The sequence below is a fragment of the Anguilla rostrata genome, chromosome 17, assembly GCF_018555375.3.
Source record: "Anguilla rostrata isolate EN2019 chromosome 17, ASM1855537v3, whole genome shotgun sequence".
NCBI classification, from domain to species: Eukaryota; Metazoa; Chordata; class Actinopteri; order Anguilliformes; family Anguillidae; genus Anguilla; species Anguilla rostrata.
The window spans coordinates 19832809-19859092 of NC_057949.1; the positions used below are offsets into that span (position 1 = coordinate 19832809).

The 26284-nt window shown below is 45.1% G+C and overlaps 1 protein-coding gene across 2 annotated transcripts in view; it reads right to left on the reverse strand.

Annotated features, from left to right (window-relative positions):
* LOC135243392 (voltage-dependent T-type calcium channel subunit alpha-1I-like) overlaps window positions 1-26284 on the reverse strand; it is a 191283-nt gene that overhangs the window by 33009 nt on the left and 131990 nt on the right. For both annotated transcript variants that reach the window (XR_010326624.1, XM_064315181.1), the window contains exons 16-32: window positions 25458-25615; window positions 24217-24708; window positions 22847-22947; window positions 21442-21565; window positions 20719-20787; window positions 18483-18661; window positions 18161-18287; window positions 17882-18007; window positions 17285-17374; window positions 14308-14500; window positions 13199-13350; window positions 12681-12790; window positions 11402-11535; window positions 8064-8134; window positions 3622-3700; window positions 2766-2887; window positions 1392-1793 (exon numbers count right to left, since the gene is read on the reverse strand). Coding sequence is in view for 1 of the 2 variants with exons in the window: in XM_064315181.1 (XP_064171251.1) it covers window positions 1392-1793; window positions 2766-2887; window positions 3622-3700; window positions 8064-8134; window positions 11402-11535; window positions 12681-12790; window positions 13199-13350; window positions 14308-14500; window positions 17285-17374; window positions 17882-18007; window positions 18161-18287; window positions 18483-18661; window positions 20719-20787; window positions 21442-21565; window positions 22847-22947; window positions 24217-24708; window positions 25458-25615 (2729 nt within the window). In the remaining variant the exon portion in view is untranslated. The remainder of the gene's footprint in view (window positions 1-1391; window positions 1794-2765; window positions 2888-3621; window positions 3701-8063; window positions 8135-11401; window positions 11536-12680; window positions 12791-13198; window positions 13351-14307; window positions 14501-17284; window positions 17375-17881; window positions 18008-18160; window positions 18288-18482; window positions 18662-20718; window positions 20788-21441; window positions 21566-22846; window positions 22948-24216; window positions 24709-25457; window positions 25616-26284) is intronic.

Genomic DNA, 26284 nt, shown 5'->3' on the forward strand with positions numbered 1-26284 from the left:
CCCTGCAAGCAGACCACAAACAGACAGCAAACAGCCTGCAAGTAGACCACAAACAGCCTGCAAGCAGACCACAGGCAGACCACAAGCAGCCTACAAGCAGACCGCACATATCCATCATATCCACGTGGCTTTATTAACCTCCTTTCTTTCTTTCTTTCTTTCTTTCAGAGCCTGACATAATTACTTCGTTATCATTTTTCCTCCTCCCCCTCTTTCCCTTTCAGCTGGTTTTCCTCTTCTGAGTGTTTTTTTATTGCGGCGCGTCCAGCTATAGATAAAGCGGCCCGTGGTTCTATAATTATAGCGTGCTGCTGAAGTGAAGTGGAGCTTGGGGTTACAGCTTGTCTGTCAGTTACATAATTGTGTTGGCTGAGCCAGGCTAAATTTGGTAACTTAAAGCCTTTTATAGCTTGGCAAAGGTGGCCGGGGATGTGAGAATAAGAATACCCGTGTGTGTGTGTGTGTGTGTGTGTGTGTGTGTGTGTGTATGTGTCTGCGTGCGTGTGTGTATGCATTTGTATGTGTGTTTGTGTGCGTGTGTGTGTATGTTTGTGTGTGTGTGTGTGTGTGTGCATGTATACATATGTGTGTGTGTGCACGTGGGTGTGTGTATTTGTGCATGTATGCGTGCGTGTGTGTATGTGTATGTGTGCATGTATGCATGTGTGTGTGTGTGTGTATGTATGCATGTGTGTTTGTGTGCGTGTGTATGTGTGTGTGTGTATGTTTGTGTGTGTGTGTGTGTGTGTGTGTGTGTGTGTGTGTGTGTGTGTGTGTGTATGTGAGCATGCGTGTGTGTGCATATCTGTGATTAGCACACCAGCACAGTGAACCAGTGGGCTCTGCTCCGCTGCACCCCCGCTTGCGGTTCACTGTGTCTCTGTGCCGCGGGGCCCGGGGGAGGGGAGCGCGCGTTGCCGTGGCGACGTGACGCAGCCAAAGCCGGCTAAGAAAGGTGCGCGCCGCCGCCCGCCCGCGCCTCCCTCTCTGAAAACCCCGACCGCGTCCCCCCCCCCCCCCCCGGCTCACCGAGCGGCGCTTTCGTTAGCCCAGCGCTACCGTTTCCCGCAGCGCAGTCACCCCCGGGTCACTGGCACAGCCACGAACGCTCGTCAGACAAGGTGCGAGGAGACACGGCTAATTCTCCCAAATACACACCGCCGCACAACTAGGATTATGGAGGCTAGTAAGAAATATACATGGACATCATGTAGTAGTAATCCACGGGAATGAAGTCTTTAACTTTGACCGTGACAAATGAAGGCAAAGTTTCATGGCAGCTGATTACACGGAATCACACCAGATGACTGTTATATAAATGAGTAATGCTTCTTAAGGCATTATAAAGCCTTTGTGAAGGCTTGTGAGGTTAGGCAGGAGATGAGACTAACCTGGGCAGGGGAGTAGAGCTTGCGGGGATTGTGTGGGTCTGGGGGGGCGGAGTGAGGGGTGGCGTGGGCGGGGTTTGGGTTGACGTGGGCTCCTGCACTCTGTCGATTCCCCATGTCGCCTACCACTCCTCCAGGGCCTCCTCCTCCTCCGCCTCCTCCTCCGATCCCCCCCATGCAGCAGAGGCCGCCCTGGGCCAGCTCCAGCTCGATCTCGGCGTCCATCTCGGCCTCCTCCTGCGCCTCCTTGTTGGAGTCGTCCAGGTGCTTCATGAGCACGGCCACCACCACGTTGATGAGCACGAACTGCGCCGTCAGCACGAAGCTCACGAAGTAGAGCGGCGAGATGAACTGCAGGCTGGGGTTGCAGGTGTACTCGCCCGTGGGGCACTCGCGCAGCGTGTCCTGCAGGGGGCGCACACGAGCGTTACGGTCTACTCCGCCTGGCCACGGACACCACGGTGCTGTCAGTGTCTGTTAAGCATCTAAACTAAGTGAACTCCATCAGTCTGTCAAATGTGAGAGTTTTATAGTACATGGCGCTGGATGAGAGCTTTCCAAGTATGTTAGAAGAAACTGAACAGACACTCAAGGGGATTGCACGGCGCTGAAAAGTGTGTTTTACCTCAAATTGGAAAGTCCAATTAGTAACACGAACCCCTAAATTCCAATTAGTTATTTGCAGCCACATTCATGCAAATCTACAGTTCTCCTCCTCCGAAACGTGGAGGCGCCCAATCAGCAGGTGTCGCTAGAGAGCAATGGAACACAGACCCCTAAACAGACTAAACCCTCCTGTCCCTGGGCATCACAATCCACAGACAGCGGCACGTTCCGGGTTTGAATCGAGACCGTGCGGCTCGTCCATGCGCCAGAACGGTGCCTCAGCCGGACAAACGTACCCGGCATGCGCTTAATTAAGTGTGTCCCTGTGACACTAAAGCAGAATATGTAAAGAAGAAGTCAAGCAGAGTTCAAGACAAGCTGGGTGACATTGCGAAATTCAATCAAGACGTAACGGCGCTCTTGCACAAAATAATCGCCCATAAAAGCCGACTGAAACGCTAATGCAGACCTGCTGGGCAGCACTTTCAGACACGGGGTGCATTCTATGCACTCCAAAGCGGAACGCAGCCAGTGCAAACAACGAAAGTGCTGAGCTGGGACTCCTTTTGACATCAAGGTATCCCTGAGATGAAAGAGCAGACAGGGGCATTTTATAAGCTTCTCCAGGGAGCGGATTCTCGGGCGCCTTCCAGAGGTCAGCGGGAGAAATGGGGGTCGCCTCTGTCAGCATGCGTCAGATGAAGGATAAAGAGCCCGTTCTGATGAGGGCCGTTTGCGCGGTGCCACGGGGCCCGGGGCCCGGACTCTCACCTTCATGATCCCGTTCCAGTTGTCCCCCGTGGAGACCTGGAAGAGCGTGAGGAAGGCCATGCCGAAGTTCTCGAAGGTGGCGTGACGGCTCATGCCCTCACAGGGGAAGTCCTCGTTACACACTGGAGTGGGGGGGGGGGGGGGGGGGCAGAGCGTGAGCAGGAGAGAGCCACACACACACACACACGTACACACACACACGCAGACACACACACACACACACACACACATACATACACTAAAACACACATACACACACACAAATATACATACATACACACAAACACACATACACATACACACACACACACGCAGACACACACGCAGACACACACACACATACATACATACACACAAACACACACACCTGCACACGCACCCACTGTACTGTACGTATACATGCACGCCTGCACACACCAACACGTGTGCACACAGCCACCCACACAGCTTCACCCACATACGCACATACACACACATGCATGCACAGATATGCATGCAACTAACACACATCCACAAATTCATCCGTACACTCATCCACACAAATGCACAACACCCACCCACATGCCACTCACATACACACACATTTCAGCACACATCAACCATTCGGTATGAAATACACAACAAAACCACAATATTAAGAGGCTATTAAAATGTTTAACAGCTAATAGTTCATCTGCAGAGAAATATTGCTAGCTTTCAGTAAACATGTTCATACTGGGGAATGAATGGAATCCAGATGCATTGGAATCACAGTGTTGAAACATTGTCGTGTCAGTGTGTTGTGCTTGTCACACTGTTGGGTTGGGTCCCATGCACATTAATGAATGGAGCAGCGGCATTTGGTGATGTCACTCACCCAGCTCTCCAAATAGCTCCACCCCCAGAGCTGCATATATAAAGAACAGCAGCATGAAGAGCAATCCAAGGTTCCCCACCTGAAACATATCCACCAATGAGAACACAACCTGCATCATCACATAACTGGTCATGTCCAATCAGGGCCATGCAGTTTTTTTTAAACTAGGCCCTTCCATTCAAATTCTATGCCAATCAAGCATATACTGTATAACAGTGATTGTTGTAAAGGATAATTAATACAGGCAATACCTGGCATTTATATATGTATGAATTGTATGTAATTGCGTGTATGTGTGTGTTTGTATGCATACCTTCATGTGCATTTCATTTGTTTTAGTCATTCCTTTACAAGTGCATTTCTTTACTTGCCATTTGAAATGGTGTAATTATTTTTAATGTCACTCTGAAGAGGCACTTTAGGCAAACACATTTCATAGCATGAAGCACTTCCAGTGAGCCAAGGGGAAGCGGCACGGCTACAGCGCAGCCTGCCCGTATTAAGGCGCGCCGGATCCGAAGTGGAAGCCGCTTCACGGTAAGTGCGCGATTGTTATGAAGGATTGGGCCGCATAATTGAAACAGCTGCGTATGTTCAAAGCAAACACAATTTCATTAGCCAAACAGCCCCACGGCGGTGCCCTTGAGAGACAACCTCCCCCTCCCTCGGGAAGAAACCGGAGGCCTTTGCCGCGGCGGTGGTGCGGAGCACATTAAGTGTGGTCGCCCCGAAGAAACCCGTCCCAATAAATCTCCACTTCTGACATATCGTTTGTACTGCAGCGAAGGAATGGGATTGGAGTTTACCAGCAAGAAAGAGAAGCAGATGGAACAGAAGAAGAACATGTTCATGCATTGTGTGAGAGTTCACTGCAATGCAGTGGTCCATTAACATATATTATTAATAATAATAATAATAATAATAATAATAATAATAATAATAATAAACTATTTAAACAGCACTTCTCATAAAGGTGTTCAAAGTGCTTTCCAAAAAAGGCAATTAAACAAATGAAAGATAAAACAATGCAGAGATAGACTCATGAGAAATGGAACTATAACACATAAAACCAGTGGTGGCAGTGTCATGCACAGACCAAACTGCTGGAGAAGAACAAAATTGTCTAGAATGTGATTGTATGCGATAGTAGTAAGATTTGCCTTCACTGGAACTAAGAGGCCTAGCCCAAACCATGAAAAACAGCCCCTGACCAAGGGGTGTCCAGATACCTTTGGTCATATAGTGTACATGAACTATATTTCGATGATCACAATGCTACCAAGCATAACGAAACTAAAAAAGGTTTATTGTATCTAAAAGTCTAAACTATCTAATGTATCTAAATTGGTATACAAAAACAAGATGTTCTTAAAAGGAAAAAACACATCCGCTCTGACCGAACAGAAAGTCGCGTGCATTTCTGAAACGGAGCGGCGATCTCTCGCAGAACAATGGATGCTTGGGGACACTGCGGAGTTCTGGAGAGAGAGGCCGGATGACACGTTCATTAAAGCATTAAAGCGCACTTAGTTGCCATGGTGATCTCCGCCGGCGGAGATCTCGGCGCACTTCACGCCGCCGCTCCGAACCGCCGCCTCTTTCGCTGGGTGATTAACACTTCTTTTTTTTTTCAGGCTTATCAGCCTCTCGCCAAACTCCCCGATGAGGCTGGAGAAATGGCGAACGCAAACGGCGGTGACAGTCGCATCGCGCTGTCGCTGTTTCCTCAGCGCTCAAAGACGCATTAGCACGTATTTAGGGGCATTAATGGAGACTCCGGAGATTTGAAAGTCATTTGTGTGAACGTTATGTATGAACTTTTAACCGATTAACCGGCTGCATGCTCAGATTGCGGGTTGCACTCGACAGGTGCGAGCAACAGTGCTCTTAATAGAGAACACTAAACAGCGGGGTTCCAAACGATTGCTATGGCGATAGACGTATCATAAACATACTGGTAAGAAAAGATGAGCGATGTGCATTTTTAATGCTAAAGGTACCTGCTCCTTCCCAATGAAATCTCATTAAGGGGGGGGAAAAAGACAAAGGCAGTCCATGCAAGGAGCGAGTGGTGACGAGGACCAAAGTTTGATTTAACAGCGCGAATCCTAAGCGGCATTAGCAGGAGTGGGATGGGCTGCGAGCGACAGAGGCCATTGGGCGAGCCGAGAGCTGGCCGCGCTCACCGCAGCCCAGAGGGGCGGGGCTTCGGCTGACGGACGACGCCTCACCAACGCGCCGCACAATAAGCAACACCGGACCGTGACGCAGAACGATAACGCGTAACGACACACGCCGCAGGATTAGCGAGCGCGAGCGAACAAACCGAACGCAGAAATAATAAATAAAGGGTTGGGTTAGCGGCAGCGTTGCTGAAATAAGGCAGCGCCGCAGCGGCTGCAACCCGCTGGCTTACCGCGCAGTTTATTGGCCTCCCTGCAGGACGCCCAGCGGCAGGTACGCTTTAGTGTCAGTCTAATTTGATTCCGTGGAACAATTTCTTCTCATTGAATTGCGAGTTTGTGCCATTTCGGCTCGGAGGAGGAAGATAAAAAATAATGATAGCGCGCGGCTTCTCGCCGATGCGACTGCATGTCACGCGAATGAAGGAACGCAGGCGTGGGAAAGTCACCCGGACGGTTTCAGGGGAACAAAGTTAGGACCAGGAGTCCACGGCGTCCTGCCCTCCTCCGTGTATTAGTCAGGGGTGCATTTCATGGCGAGCTCCTTAATCATCTTCTCCGTTAATTACCTCCCACATGTCCTTCAGACATTGCGCAGGGCCAAGGTGTTAATGAGCGGGAATCGATAACTGTGTAGGCCGCGGGGGGAGGGGCATGCTGTCAGTTGATCGCTTTACTTTCATTAGGATCTCAACCCTCCCCTCTCCCTCCCCACCTCACCCCCACCCCTGCCCCTGATTGGAAGATGCCACCACTGAAAAGAGGACCTTGCATGGCTGATGATGTCAAGCCATCCTCTCTGGCCACGTGATTGGCTAGAGGGAGGTACATGTCTCTACACCCCCCTCACTGCCCCGCTTGCTGTGAGCGGTCACTCTAAATCACCAATTACTACAGCCTCTTAAAAAGGAACACATTCTAGTCATCGATCCAGATTGTCTAACGGCCACTCTCTATGGTTATCGTGGCTTGGGGGATCATTTGGGTGTTACTCCGGAGAGACGCTCAATGTCTCTCCAATTTATGACAGAAGCATTACTTTAAGTCTCTGTGAAAAGATGAAGCAAGTTGATCTATAGCTCTGTTCAGCAAAGGCTCACTAGAACTAGGATTCAGTATGCCTGGTCTAAATATACCAGGACTGTACCTGCTACACTGCAATATTCCTTAACATACACAGACCAAATGTGACTGTGCAATATGTATACATCTTTTGCTATTAATATTATTTAATAATATGGGCATTTGTATGTGCACACTGTGTATGTGTGTGTGTAGACAGACACCCATAGAAGTGTTTTGTAAATATTTCCCAGCTGCCTGAAGTATGTGTTTGCATAGCCTTATAGTTATGCCTGGAATGGCTTCTGTTGTCAATATGACTAAGAATCATTTAAGCGTTTACACTAAAACAGATTAAGAGGATCAAATCAGGATTTGCTCAGCTGAACCAAACCAAATCTGCTGCATTTAATGAGCCTGGAATGACAAACAGTATTAAGGTGATTCAATTAATCAAGCGGAGTGAAACATGAACTTAATAGATGAAATAGTAAACAAAACAATATATTACATAGACACAACACATGCAGAAAAATAATTGTAAAATAAGTAGGGTGTTCTTCCAATTACATGATTGCTAAAAATTTAGAAATAAATCATTCCATTTGAATTTCAGAAACTCAAAATTTGCCATAAGCTATTACTTCCTATATTTAAATACCATACAAAATTAAAAGAGTTGCTTTACCAGAATATAGCATCTGATTTCTATTTAAATCACCATGGATTACTGTCATCTTAAGTCTCAGTAAAAAGTTTTTTAAAAAAAAGGTTATTTCTTATGGGGATTTTAGGATGCAAGCAACTTAGATGTTGACTTCAAATAATGTTTGTGTTTTTGAAATATGTTTTTTTGTGTCACAAATGCACCATGCTGGTATTTACCAAAATTTATATATATATATATATATATATATATATATATATATATATATATATATATGTATATCTGAAGATGCAGACGTTATGTTGAATAAGCATGACGTTATGTTGAATAAGACTGTCCATGGCTTTTATAATTGGACTCTTTGTATTGCTGCATTGCACTTTTCAATTATGCATTTTATGTGCAAATGTTAAATAGACTAATAAACCCAGACAAAACGAGCTGGCTTGAAATGTAAGCACAGTGCCAAATGGAGAGAGAGACAGAGATGCCAAGAATTTCTGAAGAGAAGGAATGCATCGTGGGTATACCTGAGGCAAGGCTTGAACCACAGTATCCAACAGAGCACGCATCCCAGTGGCCATCTTCAGCAGTTTGAGAACTGGGAGAGAGAGAGAGAGAGAGAGAGAGAGAGAGTGAGAGAGGGGGAGAGCGAAGGAGGAAGGGGGGAGAGAAAGAGGGAGAGAGAAAGGGACAGGCAGGGACAGAGAGAGAGGAAAGCAGGAGAAGTTGAGAGGGAGGGGGAGTGAGGAGAGGGAGGGAGGGAGAGAGAGGGTATAAATTGAGAGAGGGAAAAGAGGAGATATTTTTTTGCGATAGACTACACTTTGGCAATATTTACAGAATGTATTTCATGCCAATAAAGCACACTGAATTGAATTGGGAAAAAAATATATATAGATGGAGCGAGAAGGAAAAATGCCACAAGTAAAGGAGTTTAAAGATCTCCCTGCGGATGATTTCCCCACTACAGAAAATGAAAAATACCAGATACTCAAAGGTCACAGCTGAAACGGGCCCACTGCTCTTTCCAAAAGGCTAAAAAGACCTCGGCAGAAAAAAGGAACCCTAAACCCCAGTCCCCAGCTCTTAACAAGATGAATTAACCAGCTGGTCATATGGAGCCGTAACAGTGTGAGCAGGGAGAGATAATAATGCTGGGGGGGGGGGGGGAGTGTGCTGGGCTCAGCAGATCCTCCGTGACTCCTCCACGGCTCCAGAGCTACCCGGCTGGCCGTCCCCTGTCATCCAAGCCCCTCTAACAAGACCCCGAGATCAGCGGGCTCCTTATTAACCAAATCAGCACGATTCTCCGCAACACAAGGAAAAGACTGGGCTAGCTAGCGCGCTCATTAGCGTCTGTCTCTCCTGGTGCAACACGGCACAGACATGCAGCGGGGGGGATTGTTTCCAGACCTCTGTTCTGTACCTTTCCTCCAATCAGACCTACCTTATCCATAGCCAATACCATACGTTCAAATGCTCATTTACATCTTTAAGCATTTTTAAGCATGTGGCAAAAGCACCTGTCGAGAGTGACTTAGACAGCTTGCATTCTTTTTTCTACATTCAATCCATTTAGATGGCTCAATATTTTTTTAATGTGTATTTATATAGCACCTTCCAAGCAAAAATCACAAGGCGCTTTTACAAAGAATCAGCAAAACATCAAAAACAAAGAACATGAAAAGTTGAAGCAATGTATCAATAATAAAGCAGTTTCAACATGCAGATGCTAATAAATTAAAAGACAATGAAAAACTAATCTATAAAATTTGTCTACAGTGAACAAATTCAATTAAAAGACATTAAAAGCAAACCGATAAAAATGTGCCTTCAATTTGGTCTCAAAAGATGACACTGTCTGAGCTGTTCGAATGTGCAGAGGGAGGGGCCGTAACTGAGAAAGAAAGATCTCCCGTTGCCTTCAGCCTAAAGTCTGGAACAGCCAGCAATGATTTGATCGGCGATGGCAGAGTGCTCAGTATTGAGGTGCCAAATCATGCAAAGCTTTGAAAGCAATTCAGAAGATTTTAAAATCAACACCGAATGCAATCAGTAACCAGTGCAAGGAAGCTAACATTGGGGTAATATGTGATCTTTGTTAACACTCTAGCCACAGAATTTTGTACCATTTGTAGCCGGCTATAGCCGGGCATAAACGTAATGATACAAAAGCACGTATGACATTTTCAGATTCCTCAAACGATGATTGATCTCATTTTGGATATATTTCTCAACTGGAAGAAACTTGTCTGAATTAGCTTGATTATATGCAGATCAAGACTGAGGTTTTGATCGAATATCACACCAAAATTCCAGGAAACAGATTTCGCACTGCAGGCAAGAGAACCCAGGTTTACCTTAATTTGTTCATAGACATGCTTTGAGCCTAGAATCAATCAATTTTGAGCTGGAGGAAGTTTTGAGACATCCAGCGCTGAACATCAGTCAAACAGTTATGCAAAACAGTTAATTTGCTTAATTTGCTTAATTCATTAGGTTTGACAGATAGGTAAAACTGAGTATCATCAGCATAAAAGTGATAGGATATGTTGTGTTTACAAATAATTTGGGCAAGTGGTAACACATATATGGAAGAAAGAATTAGCCGAAGGATAGGTGCTGTTGCCATGACGTTGGCCCTGTGCTAAATCATACAGAGGGACTCAACCACAGCTATGCTAAATCAAACAGAGGGACTAAAACTCAGCTATGCTAAATCATACAGAGGGGCTAAAACTCAGCTATGCTAAATCATACAGAGGGGCTAAAACTCAGCTATGCTAAATCATACAGAGGGACTCAAACTCAGCTATGCTAAATCATACAGATGGACTCAACCTCAGCTATACTAAATCATACATAGGGACTAAAACTCAGCTATGTTAAATCATACAGAGGGACTAACACTCAACTATGTTAAATCATACAGAGGGACTAAAACTCAGCTATGTTAAATCATACAGAGGGACTCAAACTCAATTATTCTGTAAAACGTTAGAGGATCTCAGCCTCAGCTTGTTTTATGACAAGCCCAGGGAAGATGAAGAAGCAGTCGCTGGTACTGTACGACCTGAGTGAGCTTTATTATTTACTGCAATTAACATTTTCCACATGAAAGGATCCTGTTTAAGGCTGAATGCAAGGCTTTGAGCACTCTCTGAGGACCGCTACACACATCATTAAACACATTTGAGCGTTACGCAGTTCAAACCTGGCCTTTTCACTGTACAAGGATGACAGTGGAGCTAATGTAATGAGCAACGATGCCTTTACAGACCTGCGCAATAGTGTGGAGTACCATTTTATTGCATCTTATACAGAGCAACATACATAGATTGTATTTTTACACTCAATCCATTTATACAGCTGGAAATTTACTGACACAATTTCCGTTCCCAGCTCAAGGGTACAGTGGCAGCAACCCAGCTGTAAATCGAACCCACAACCTTTGAGTTACAGCAACCCGGGCCCATAACCATAATGCTGCACTGAGCTCTGGTGTACATTAACAGACAAAGCCCTGGATACTGAACCTGAAGAATACTGGGATAAATATACCCTAAAGCCGCTGATCATACCCTAACACAACCTGTAGCTCAATACTAATGTTCATACTCTAACTCAATTATATACCATAATACCACAGGGCATACTCTTAACACATTTACGTACCCTAATACTTCTGGTTATAATAAAGCAGAACCAATACCGTAAAACTGCTGGACATACTCTAACTACATACCCAAAAACCCAAACAGTGGGTTATAAGTACCATGACTCTGCTAGTTGCCAGTGGGGTTCATTCATTAATTACATTTAAAATGGAGGTATTCATTTGATTAATTAATAACAGAAGACTCACCTCTGGCAATGCGCAGAACCCTCATGATGCGGATGATGGTGGGGCTGATGGGCAGGGCAGCGCTGGCCTTGATCTCCTCCAGGATGATGCCCATCACCGACAGCAGAACGATGGCCAGGTCCAGCTGGTTCCACCTGTGGGCACAACGCCCGGTGTCACCCGTGCCCAAGAGGCCCAGAGGAGGCTCCGCTCTCGTCGCACACAGAGAGTGGAAAAACGGACCCGAACGCGACCGCAACCAGCATCCCCACATGGTCGCCGAGCTGCGTTTGGGTTACCCATCCGGGGCAGACTTTTACAATCAGCACACAGCAAGAATCCTCAGGGCTGAATCAACTCTCAGAATTTATATGAGTCCAATAGGGACCACACGTACTCCATTACGGTTAAAAGTATCTATCAGAGCAATTCTACACAGAGCAATTTGCCGTTTGCCCTTCCACAATGCAGTAGGCGTACACAATAAATAAATCTGGAGAGAGGCCACAGGTGAGCTATGTGTGAATGAATAAACAGCACCTTAATCAAAAATGCAAGAAAACTCTGATGCCCGTTTTTATGCAACAACACCAATCAACATTTTAGCTGAGATGACCTTTTTCAATATTCAGTCAGCCAATTTTCTAAATTAAATGAGTTGCAAAAAGAAGGACGGAGCTCTTGTGCAGACTGTGGAGACCGTTCTGTTCATTGAATTTTAGAGCCTTCTCTTTTTAAAATGAGCCAGCTTTCTTTCATTCGCACACACAATTGATCGCTGTCCTACACACCCAGGGAAGACCACACAAGGAATTAAAATGAATGAAAAGAACACGGCGCTGACTTCCTGGTTTAAGCACTGGCAGGTGTTACACGAAAGACACAATCAGCAGTGCAAGGGGAGGTGTAGTAGTTCACACCATGCAAAGGTATGCTGCGCATCCCAAAACAAAGCGGAAAGAAATGCACGGCAACCGGCATTCATAAAGCAACACTGAAACTATTTTTACCGCGGAACTGACCCGGGAGTCGAACGTAATTAAATTACATTTATAAACAGCCGCATTATCTAGCCGTGTATTTTTATCTGTTATAATTACGCCGGAGTGATTTCAGTGACATCAGAAGGGTGGGGGGGGAGGGGGGGGGAATACAAGCACGGACGACGCTGAGATCATTACTCCTCTCCTTCAGCACGCGGAGTCGGCCGGGGCGGAGCGGCGGCGTCATTAATTACTGATGACACGGAGCCCCGGGCCTCTCGCACGCGCCGCCGGGCTCAGCGCGGCGCGGGGGGTACCTGTCTTTGAAGAAGCGCCGGAAGCCAAAGGCGATGAGCTTCAGAACAGCCTCCAGCACAAACGTAGAGGTGAAGAAATAATTACAGTACTTCAGGGTTATCTTTAGGGACTGAGAGAGAGAGAGGGAGAGAGAGGGAGGGAGAGGAGTGGAGAGAAAAAGAGAGATGGAGAGAAAGAAAGTCAAACAGCATCAAACAGTAATGCAAGAACTGTAATGTTCACAGACTCATTGAAGAAGCAGTGATACATCTTTAACATCAGAGAAATACTGCTGTTAGCCAATCGGCTGATGCCTAAAAAAAAAGCATAAACACGAGAATAAAGAGATAGACAAAGAAGAAGGGTGAAAGAAAGAGGGAAAGAGTGTGAATAAAGTAGTGAGGGAGGGAAGGAGAAAGGGAGACAGAAAGTGAGGGAAAGTTGGATAGAAAAAATAAAACGAAAGAGGATGGGAAGGAGAAAAAGAGAGAGAAAAAAGAGAGAGAGAGAGAGAGAAAGAGAGAGAGACAGGCCTCACGTGTGGCTGACTGTAGTGCTCCAGGGACATGGTGACCACGTTGACGCAGATGATAAAGGTGATGAAGAGGTCAAGGTAGTGGCTGGTGCACAGGGAGTGAATCATCAAGCGTGCACGGCTATAGCTGCCATGATAGGGCTGCTTGTGAGCTTCTGAAAGAAACAGTTACACAGATTGCAGTTATACACTAGATATATGAGATATATTATTATTATCATGATTATAAATGATTCTATTTGCTGGGTCTGTGCATCTGTATTCTCAGGCTACTTATACATTGTGTCACATGTATTTTATTATTTGCACTTGCTTTTATATGAATTAGTAATTGTTTACCCTGCCAATACATGATAGAATTGAACCACTGAGAGAGAGGGAGACAGAGAAAGACAGAGGGACAGTATTATGTATCGTGCTATGATTATATTTGTTATCATCAGCATCATTATTCTTATCATCATTATTACAGTTTTGTTAATGTCGTTTATTTATTATTATATCCCATTATCATTTCTAAATCTCCAGTCAGAGAAAAGTTCTTGTCTTCATGTGTGGTTACTGTTCATTTGTTTCAAGCCTTTGACGTGTATGTCTTGTTCAGGGTTAGATGTGTGCTTTGTTTAGTACTGTTTCGTCATGCCAATAAAGCAAGCTGAATTGAATCAAGACAGAGAGAAAGAAAAAGAGAGGGGGAGAGAGAGATAAAGAGAGGGGGAGAGAGGAGTGGGGGAGAGAGCAAGACACAGATAAAGATAGGAGCAGAAGAGAGAGAGCTATATAAGGAGGATGGGGGTGGAAGGATAAATGAAGTGCTTTCATTAAGTTTTTACTTCTTTTGCAACCCAGGCATTAACTGAAACAGCCCAGGGTGGCGTGATGACATACAAGCATTGTTACACGATGAAAAGCCCGAACGGTGAGCTGCCTCTCGTCCTCTCGCAAAATCGTGGGCCACAGCTTGAACCGACACCCTCCATCTTATTCAGCCACGCTTGAACCCAAGACTCTTTTACCCCCTCCCCCCTCCACAAAACCCGCATTCCCACCTCCCATTCCCTTCCCACCCTCCTGCCTCTCCCTCTGTTCCCCGTGCTGGTCATGGCTCTTACTCCTTCTCTTCTTCTCCATCCTCCGCTGTCGCTTCTCCTCCCTCCGTTTGGCCTCCTCCACCTCCTGGTGCTGCCGGCACTTGTGGAAGTTCTCCACCACCACGCCCACGAACATGTTGAGCACGAAGAAGCTGACGATCAACAGGAAGGAGATGAAGTAGAGCAGCATCCAGGGGTTGTTGTTGGTGATTGGCTGGTGAGAGAGAGAACAAGGAGAGAGTGGAGCAGAAGATAGAGAGAGAGAGAGAAGAGAGAGAGGGGCCAATGAAGATGAGAAAAAGAAAAAATAGGTAGTACCTTCTGCAATACCCAGGTAAAACTGTTTACACAGTCACTTATATCTCGGGCAACATTTCTCATACTGCCAGTATGAGAATATATACATCACCGTAACAAAATTTGCTATAGAGATGTTACTGTTTTAAATCCTCCTATTGTCACCTTCCTATCTGAAAAAAACTTCATTTTCTTCTGATTGACAGTTACATCTCTGCAATGGTCTGCTACGTACATTTCTCCTACGGTCAGTTACATTTCAGTAAAGAACTTTAGGTTTTTTCCTACCACCAATTATTACATCTCTGTTGTAGATTCATTGCCACTCCAGTCGTAACTTGCCGTGTATTTTTCAGCACTGTAACCTTGTTACAGTCTGTTTGATGATATGTGGGGTGGTATGCCCTTTCGTTGCCTAGGAACTGCCATTTAAAAAAAAAAAAAAACTGAAACTAGGTAAACAAACAGGATGAGTGACAAAAAATGTATTCCGCAAATCATTTCCATCGTGAGACACGTTTAATATCTGGCACTGTCTTGAGAGCCATATGAGAGCCATAAATCTGATTAATTCCCGACAGACAGAGTCAAATTTCACACGCCATTTCATTCCGCGGGTTCCTTTCCGCATCAGCGGGCTCCCGTGACCCGTTTGGTTGTGTTTTGGTGGTGAAATTGGGGACTCGTTACAGGAGATTCGCTTGATGTGCCGTTCCCCATTCCTGAGCGCTACGCAGGCAACGGGGACATCTTCTGTACGGCGGATCACAGCAGCGGCTGTTTATTCAAGTCCACCGCAGCTGCCAGTCTAGGCCAGGCCTCAGCTGCGTACACAGGCTTAACATCAAAACATTAGTGCCCCAGCACCGTTCCATACGCCACAATTGGGAAATGAAATGGTGGAATTGTTAACGTACACTTCCTGTGGTCATTTGTAATTGGTTAAATGTTTCTAAACCCAACTGGGCAATAGTGCACAGCAGCGGACGTTAGTTGAGAATATGATTCTCTGCGCGATGTCACATGGCGTGTTTTGGCCAATGGCTGACTGCAAAAGGATAATGCAGTGTTTTTATTTTTATTGTTTTTATTAGTGCAGTGGCATTAAATGATGACGAGTACACCCGCTGTCAGGAACTGAGTCAGGCATTTAGTCAATTCAACCAGCTGGCTCGGTAAAGAATGTGTAGATTAAATTATCTCAATGTTCCTCATTTCACGGGAGAGCAGCCTGGTCGATCTCTTTATTTTGGCGTTCCTGCTTTTAACAGCGCGGTGCAAAAGTTATAGCACTGGTAGCAGACAGAGTCGCAGCACCGCGGCTGCATGGCGCTAGCCTCCACATGCAGAGAACATAACCGGCCGCGCTGGATATCACCAGCGGCAAAAAATGTTGTAGCCTGTTTACACGAATGCGTTTATTTTCAGATGGCGGAGAATGTTTTCCGGGTGTTTTGTTCCACCGGTGATAGCATCGGGGGTTAGCGAAAAAGCAGCTGGTGAAATTTGGGCATCGGGTTTGCGCCTCGCGCTTCCTCTGTTGTTGGGAGAAAGAACGCTCCTCTGCCAGGGAGAGCAGCAGCGCCGGAGGCTGCAGAAACTTTTTATGGACCTCTGAAAACAACTGACATATGCTGACAACACACTGCGGAAATCTGCAGCAATATTTACAAGATGACACATACGAACGAACGGTGTAACAGTGCAGATGGCGGGAGAGCTGACAATAGACAGCAATGTCAATTTCAGACCAATAACTGGGATCATTTTTTATCTACTTTATAAGCTAATTAAATAGTAGAACGGCATTAAGCAGACATTGTTTTTTCTTTTATTTATAATGGAATTATGGATGTAATCTTTAGCATACGTATTCAGGATTTGCAAGTTACTAGGCTTGCATAGTAACTTACCATAATTTTTTACACTAGTGTTTCAGTGATGCATAAACACTCGCTGGTTTGGTGTTGTTCACCAGGTCTGGCAGTGTTATGCATGTTCATTAGGTGAACAACGCACGCTCTTATGTTTCTTCTAAACTGTAGGCCTATATCGCTCTGGACAAGATCGTCCAATAAATGAACGTAATGTAATACAAGTTTTCTCAGTTTCCTCAGCAAAATTGTGAGCCCACAGATTATTTGAATTTTTGGATAAATGCAGCTTTATTTCCAAATGCCTACCTTCAGAGAATATTAATTATGTAAAGACCTGCTGTTTGGACCAGTGCATGCTTTGCAGTTTATATGAACATCAAAAAGTAATTTTAGTAATTCTAAAATCGACATGAAAGAATGCATTAATTGCATTGATAACATTAATAAAATATTATTCTGTTGTGAATGTCAGTTAATTATATGCACTAAAAATTGTGCAATTAAATTCCATGATCCATTTCAAGGTATTCAAACAAAATCAATGCAGTTAATTACACATACAATAGCTAAAAATGATTCACTTCCATTTGCACTGAATCCTTAATCAAAAAACCCCCGAAGCAATGTAGTGTAAGCTTAATGCCAATAGCATAGGATATAACTAGAATTTATGTATACAAGTGCAAATCTTCAATGTTCACATTACAGATGGCCAGCTTCATGTTGAAGATGTATTACACTAAGCAGAGCATCATATTTGTAATGAGTGGATTAATGAGTTGTTTAAGTGTCTAATGGAGAAAGCAGCAGGAGGCCTGTCTCACCTGCTGGTCAATGCCCACTGCGTCTAGGCCGTGATACATGATGTTGACCCAGCCGTCCTTGGAAGCCAGTACAAACAGGGACATCAGTGCCTGTAGTGCAGACCAGAGACACACAGACACACAGCCACCCGAGGCCATAAACACACACACACACACACATATACGTGTACACAGACCCACACATCCACATGTACACATACACAAAATACATACACACACAAATACAAACAGCCACCCAAGGCCATAAACACATGCACACACACACACACACACACACGCACACACACAGACAGCCACCCGAGGCCATAAACACACACACACACACGCACACAAATCCAGATAATCAAATGCACACACAAACACATGCACACACAAAACAATATGCACGCACACAAAGACGTGGACCGGCACACACACCAATAAGCACACACACACACACACATACATACACACACATGAACACACACCATACATGGCATTAACACACACGCACACAAACACAAAAAGGCAAATGTTTGTTCAGTATTTTAAAGATGTATCTGAAAGATGCTGTTGAGCGTGATCCTTCTGGTGAAGGATGAAGATAGAGGAACACACCTGGCCTAGGTTGTCAAAGTTGTACTTATGATGGACCCACTTATAATTGGCCAAGAGGCAGTCAGACTTGTTGGTGATATTTTTCACATCAGGACTGTGGCAGTAGAAGAACTTTCCTTTAAAGAGCTGAGGACAGAAAGAGCATTGATGCTACTTACATCTTCTGAAATCGCTATTACATATGAATTAATATATTATATTATCATAGAGAGAGAGAGAGACAGAGAAAGAGAGAAAGAGAGAGGAAGAAAAGGAAGCAGACAAAGAGAGACACCGTACCTGGACCCCCAGAATGCCAAAGATGATGAAGAAAGCGCAGCAGATTAATACAATGTTTCCAATTGGCTTGAGAGAGGTGATCAGAGTCTCCACTACAAGCTTCAACCCTGGCGCACGACTGATGACCCTGAAGAAAGTTAATTATTTTAATCAATCACTCAATAAACCAATCAGTCTCTTACTCACATAATCAATGCACCATTAATTCATTCAATCAACCAATCAAACAATCAATCGACCAAATAATCAGCCATTTCCATTTTAAATAATTACTTTCACTGTGTTGTGATTTACAACATTTACCTACAGTTCCTCTCCCTACCTGAGAGGGCGCAGTGTGCGAAGCAGCCTGAGAACACGGAGCACACCCAGGATCTTGGCACCACCCGCCATGGACACCACAATGTCAATAAGCGACACAAAGACAAGGAAACCATCCAGAACGTTCCAGCTGCTGCGCAAATAGGCCTGCTCTCCCAGGTACAGGCCCATCGACACCACCTTGAGCCAAAAGGTTGAGAGATAGCAACTGTCAGGATTACCTGTTCAATTTCACCAGCCGTAAGTGTTTTCATAGCATGGCTTCGTTTTCATGCTGAAGACAGACACAGAAAGAGAGAGAGAGTGAGAGATAGAGAAAGAGAGGGAGAGAGAGAGAGTAAGCTGGCGGGAGAGAGAATTGCTTGTCTTCAAAGATTTGGGTTCAAAAGATGGCATCCGAGAACTTGAGAGAGAGGGAAAGGAGGGGGGAAGAGGGAAAGAAAGGAAGAGAAATTCCTGACAGCTGCCAGGTCACAGGTGCCTCAGCTGCAAGCTTTGACACTAACGAGATGTGTGACACAGTGACTCAGAGAGAGGGAACAGCTTCCAACAGGGAGGGTTAGAAGCTGTAATATCTGACTCTGTGCCAGGCTCCAGAGAGAGGGAACATTCTCTGCAGTCAGACCTGAGGAATGGGGAAAACATCAACCCAGCACAGACACATATGCCTCCACCCCTGACTGGCTCAGCCCCAGTGTCACAACACTAACCATCAACTGACAACGCGTGCTTATTCTTTTCTGAAAGTGCAGCATGTGCAGCATTTTCACGAAATGAAAGGTTTTCTCTCCATGACACGTAACATCATTCTGTCCCGTTTAGTTACATTAGGGCTGAGTTAAACAAGGTGAGCATTCACAAACGTTTGACAGGGTATTGAAGCTTTTTTTCCTTTAAGCTTATATTCCCCACTAACATTTGCCAACGTTAGCTAACTGTGAAAATGCAGCGCAAGGTGAACAGAAATAGCTGTTGAAGGAGCAACCTCTGCACATGTAGCGGAGAATGCTACAAGTCGATCATCATGCAACTGCCTTATTTCAATCTCACAATCTCATAAGCAGTTCTTCAGAAAAATAGCGATCCGATTCTCATATTTGAAGCTAACTATCTATCATAGCTCACAATAACACTGTAAAACTTTAGCTAGTTAAATTTACTTTGCAGCTTGCTAAGAATTCAAGTATCATTTTATGATTACTTACCATTGCTAGCCAATGTTAACCTCAAAAAGACCAATACTGTTGCTAAGTATAAATATTTATGCAGCAATCATCTGCCTGCAAAGTCTAATATCTTGGAAGCTGTCTCTCCCAGGACCAACATGGTTGCCACCCCTGACCTATACTGTACATATTCCGATGAGGAAATGTTTCTAGTAAGAACGGGAGGCACATTTGCCCATATACCCACAAACTGCATTCTGTGTCCTGTGTTCTGTACTCCTAATAATATATTCAGCTGAGGAGGTATCTGTGAGCCTGATCTTTAGAGTTAAACAGCCCAGAAAGACTGATGGTCAACTGCGGTTGGAAAAGAACCTTCGTCCAATTAATATCACCGAGAAACTGCCATCGTCGGAGATGGAGAGCAAGGGAATGAGGTAGAGAGAGAGAGAGAGAGAGAGAGAGAGAGTGAGAGAGAGAGAGAGAGAGAGAGAGAGAGAGAAAGTAGAAATGTCAGAATTAATGATATACCACGATGTTTACTTCTATGAGTGTCTATACAATCCTTGCTCCTTACAAGCTTCTGAAAGTGTGCCGGTTTATGAATAAAAGAGAATTTATTGCATGCCATATCGGTTGTGTAAAAATGCCTGGAAAAATGCCTACGATAAAATATTCAGATGTAAAAATGTGTCTGGAATGAATTTAAGGAGGAACATTCTTCAGCTGAACTTTATATTAGCCATCTAGCGCAAAAATGCTGAAATTTAGTTCAGTTGCCATAGGCCTTTGTCATTTAAACTAGTAAGTGCAAACAATATGGAGCGCCAGGAAAAGAGCCTGCTTCCAGCCTTCTTGCATCATGCAGGGGTAGCAGTGCTATATAATGGTTAAGGAGCTGGGTTTGTAACTCCAAGATTGTGTGTTTGGTTCCCAACTGCCATGCTGCCCTTGGGCCAGGCATTAAACCTGAACAGCTTCAGCAAACATCCAGCTGTATGAACATCACACTTATCACACGGCAATGAACGTCATGCGGAGAGGTTATCTTTGTTCTCGGAGAAGTCTTGCCTTTAGGGTCATCTCTCCCACAAAGATGGCAGTGAACACGTAGTTGGAGATGGTGAGGAAGACTCGTTCCTGCAAAGGGAGACAACGGCGCGTGAATTTGCAGTGCCCCACCCCATCCGTACCAGCAGCAATCAGGCCAGACTCCCATCACACTCCCGGAAGGAGACATCCCATCAAACCACTCCAAACAAATTTTAGCGAACATTTTAATTTTTTGTTTCTAAAGCAGCATTTTTCACGAATATCAATAAGCCCACCACCTCATATTACATGAGAGTACATTTATTTAGCAGATGCTCTTATCCCGAGCAACTTACAGTGAAGGAGACAATAGGTGCAGTCACCTGATTAAAATGATAGTGCCAGACTCGGATAACAAAATTGCCAAATGCAACATCACAGAAACAATAGCGCAAGTTAACTCTGCTAAGCAAGAACCAAAATACAGATTGTAAATGCAGATTCTATATGCAGATCACATCAATAATACCGTAATGCTTTGAGTATAAGTAAAGCATGTTATAAATAAAATGTATTATTATTATTATTATTATTAATAAGGTGTAAAAACATAAAACCATAGAAACATCATAACCTGAATTAGTCCAAATGTGGTAATGCAAGGGGACACAATATGTTGCAACAGGTGTGTAAATTCGATGAGGCACCATAGAGGTCAAAGTGAATGTGCCCCCTGTTTCTGGGCTGCTGGTCCTGACTCACCAGGCTGCCCTGATGGATCTTGGGTCTCTCCAGGGCCACAGTGATGCAGTTGGAGAAGATAAAGGCCAGCACAATGTAATCAAACAGCTTGTGAGCAATGATGGACTGACAGAGCAGCCTGAACCTGATAGAGCAGGAAGAGAGGAAGAGAGAGGGAGGAGGGAGGGAGAGAGGGTGAGATGCCATTCTCTTCAAGTAAATCCCAAGAGTTCAAATTTCACAGGGAAGCAGCAGGCTCAACAGGCTCAGAAGGGGAATTTGACTGTACGCATATACAAACACATAGCTAAAACACAGACTCTCTCTCGCTTTCTCTCTCTGTATCTCTCCGACACACACATGCACACACACGCGCATGCACACAAACACACATACACGCACGCCCACACACACACATCCGTACACACACCCACCCGTGCACACACACACACACACACACACACACACGCACACACATACACACACCCATGCACACACACACACACACACACACGTGCACGCACACACACACACACACACACACACACACACACACATCCATGCACACATACACACACACACACATACACACACCCATGCACATACACACGTGCGCGCACACACACACACACACATACACACACCCGTGCATGCTCACACACACACACACACACACACGCACACACACTCCCATGTGCACCAAATCACCCTCAGGGTATTACCCTCCTACCATTTCAAAGTATCTGACATACAGTTATATTTGCGGGCTGCAGTAAGATTTAATACATTCAGCAATATCCCTCCATCGGGGACAAGCCAATCAGGGGTCAGGGAGCTGAACTACAGTATGAAAAAAAACCAACCAACGTCATTTTCTGAACTGCATTAAAAACTCTGCCTTGATCAATAACCCATTTTTCCCCTAAAGATGGACCTGCGTTTTTCCAGCGTGGAAAGTCAAGTCATAGAGAGATCTTTTTCCAGCCTCTACAGCCCGGAGACCCCCCCATCCTACTGATAAACAGGGAGAGGGCACGACACCTGCTTTCTTTAGAAAGTGATCAATACGGTAATGAAGACGCTTTCTGAAGACTTGCCAATCTGTCCCAGCCATCGATCTCTAAAGAAGCTCCGGGGCTCTCATAACTGCCTCTGCAAGGACTCCTGTCAAGTCCGCTCGGCCTGTGAAGTCAGCTTCTCTATTCCCCCCGCTGGCTCCAGCCCTTCAGATCAGCTCTACCTGTCTGAGAGGTTGTGACAGGGAGCTGTGTATGATAGCAAGGTTAAGACCTGCCCACAGGGGCCCCTGCTGGTCCTGGGTCTCCTCTCAGACAGCTGACAGGAGGAAGAGGTGTGCTTTCGGGGCGCCCGTGCGGCTTTGGGGCGGAGGAGGGCGGGGCCGAGGGGACGGAGGGGCGGGACTAACCTGTTCTGGGGGGAGAAGAGGTAGACAGACCAGTCCCCCCTCGCCTCACACCATTCGGGCCGGTACACCTCCATCATCTTCTGGATTCGGAAGCACAGACTCTGGGGGTGGGTATGCACCACAAATAATCAGTGCGTTTATGTCAGTGTGTTTTATATATGATACAACCACTGATCAACTACAGTTCTGTTAAGCTCCACCTGTAATAAACTACACCTCTGTTAATCTATACCTGTAATAAACTACACCTCTGTTAAACCACACATGTAAAGTACTAATCCACTAAACAGAACTGGCAATAAACTACACCTCTGGAAAACCACACAGCAAGCCATCAAAAAAAGTTTTTTTCTATTGACAAAAATTTTATTTATATAAGATATAGAATCCAGTGATCATCTTCTCATGGTAGAAGGTGTCAGATATGCAATGTTTGGCCCTGAATTAACTGATCTCACAGAGATGTAGTCAATTTCATCCTTACCTCATTTATTTTGAAACAACAACATTTCACCACATAATGTTGCCATTGACACTCAAGTACTTTTGAATATAATGACTTAAAGGCCCATACTTTCAGCTGGATTCCTTGGGGAATTATGTGATACAAATTTTGAGCAGCTTTCTGTAATTATTTGGCCACTGTGTCTATTACAACCAATTTAAAACTCTTCACAGGTTCATTACTTTTTTCTCATTTATTATTTACCCATGCAGCAGACCATTTTATCTAATATCACACAACATAAACAAAGATTTAATGATTTGTTCTTGAGAGGTTAACAAACACAGGAACACTGTATAAAGCAGTTTCACAGTCCCCTTGTGCTAGGCACTGATGAAACTCAATAACACATCCCTCACCACCTCAGACAAAATATCAATATTACATCTGCATTCATGAACCAGCTCTACCTATAAGAGTCAATCCACAGTCACTTTTCAAACACAGATTACAAGACCATATCTGCAATCACCTTTTGAAATCACTGATAAATAATTGCAGGTAAGTCTTCTCCAACAACAGCAAAAAGGTCATGAGTAAATATTCAGAGATCTCTCAAAACCACAAATATATTTAAAAGTAACTATCATGTAAATATTCCCAGTAAAAAAATTAAAAGACCAAATCCATTGTAACCTAATTAATCGCAGGTAAAATGACAGTGAAAATCTATGGTTACTGCAGGTACAGTAACTGCAGGTAAATCTATGGTCACCTCATTAACTGCAGGTAAAATATCTATGGTCACCTCGTTAACCGCAGATAAAATGTAAGTGAAAATCTATGGTCATCTCATTAACAGCAAGCAAATCTATGGCTGTTTCCCAGAACCACCAAATAAATCTTGCTGAGGGCATGGACTCACATAGTCGACCTCCTCCTCCAGCTCCTCCCTCTCCTTGCGAGTGTTGAGCTGTGGGAAGACCTCCCCCAGGAGGGATGGTTGTGGGGTGTAGGTCTTCCCGTTGCAGTCCTGGTGCTCGCCGACCCCCCCTGGCCCCCCCAGGCCCCCAGAGAAGCTCTTCTTGCGGGGCAGGGAGTGCAGGGGGGGCGGCCCGGGGACCTGCAGAAGTTCTGGAAGCTCCAGGGAGAGGGCCCGTCTGTCCCGACGGGGGGCAAAGTGCCGGGACAGCAGCGGGGGGGGCGGCAGGGGCAGGGGCAGGGGCGGAGGGGAGAGGAGGGACTCGTGTTCGCCGGGGTGCGAGTGAGTGCTTCGAACCCTGAGGCTGCCCCCTCCCACCCCCGTCCCCAGCCCCCGGGACGTCCTGCTAAGGCTGTTCCAGCTGGACCTCCGGCTCCAGGCGGTCTGGATAGGAGGGTGCCCCCAGCTGTGGTAGACGGAACTGCGTCCGGGGCACTGAAACAGACAGAGAGGCAGGAGACGACATATCTGTGAATGAATCCTGGCCCTCTTATCACGTTTCTAGAAAGAAGGCTTTCTAATTAAGCCTTTAATATGCATGAATGTGAATATATGAAATGTTAATTCTTAAGGGTGTGAGGAGACAAAGGATCCTATTTAAAGAACATAGTGCCAAACAGGCTTACTGCTACCACAGTTTGACACCATATTAATTTCTTAATTTATTAAACATTTTTACAACTGAGACTTGAAACTTATGATGACAAGCAGGGCTGTATATGACAGTGACTGGCCTGCAAAGGCAGGTTTCTGGATTACTGTGACATTGAGACTGTGAGGACACAGCAGCTTTCAGAAGTCACGGGTCTCTCCGGAACCTGGACAATGGCAATCATCCAAGAAGACTGCAGCAGATCATTAACTGAATTATCTGGAGGGAATATCATCATCTTTCCTGGTGATCCAGGAGAAAAATGAATGGATCTCCTCCAGGAGTGAAAATGGCCCCTCTGCCCCCCTGCACCCCATTAACTGTTGTTAACACATATTTTAGCATGCGTTATAGTCTGTGGCACTACAAATTACCCACCACTCAATCAATCAATCAATCAATCAATTGTGTACAATCCTATTTACAAACAGGTTTTCCTACAGCACTCCATAAGTTCTCCAGAAGGGAAGAAAACCCTCTCGTGCCCAGCCAAAGTGGGCCTGAGAAGCCGGCCAGAGGCTGCCACGCTCACCAGAGACCGCTGCTCCACGTTAGCGCCCAGGGAGCTCACGCTGCTCTTACGCGGCTCCAGGGCCAGGGCCAGCCGCTCGCCTGGATACACCCCCCTAGCGCCGGGGGCCGGCGGCGGCTCCAGGTGCCCGTTGGGGGTCAAGGTGCAAATCTTTGGATCTGAGGAACACAAAGGGAAGATTTACTCTCTGTCCAGATAAAATCAAATCCCTTTTGTTTGGTTGTCCGTTACACGAAAAGCAACTATGTGGCTCGATTTTTGACCTCTCTAGGGTGCGGAGTGGATACATCTGGGACCGAGCACCTCTCTGTGTGGTGAGGTGGGGTGAGCTTCGGCATTGTCACGCAATACATCACCAGGCAAACCACAGATGAATATTGTTATCTATGAATATAGTGCCATATGGCATACATAATTATTATAGTATGTGTATGTTGTTGTTTATGTTGTATGCATGTATAATATGTGTGTATAAGTTAACAGGCTGTAGAGCTGATTGTTTTTTTTTTAATTATTATTATTAGTATTATTATTCTTCTTATTCTTCTTCTTCTTCTTCTTCTTGTTATTATTCTTGTTGTTGTTGTTTGTAACATTTCCATTGGTAACACAGTGTATGCCATGAAATTGGAGTAAAACACCTTGAAATTTCAAATTGACAAAAATTGAGAGGGAGAGGGGAGGTCTGGAGGGGAAGTGAGAGAAAGAAAGAAAGAGAGAGAGAAAGAGGGAGGATGCCAAAAACATTTTTTGTATTTTCCCCCTTTTCTTTTTGTGATTATTAGTTCTCATTTCATGCCTTTAACGTTTTTCAGACCAAACTTCAG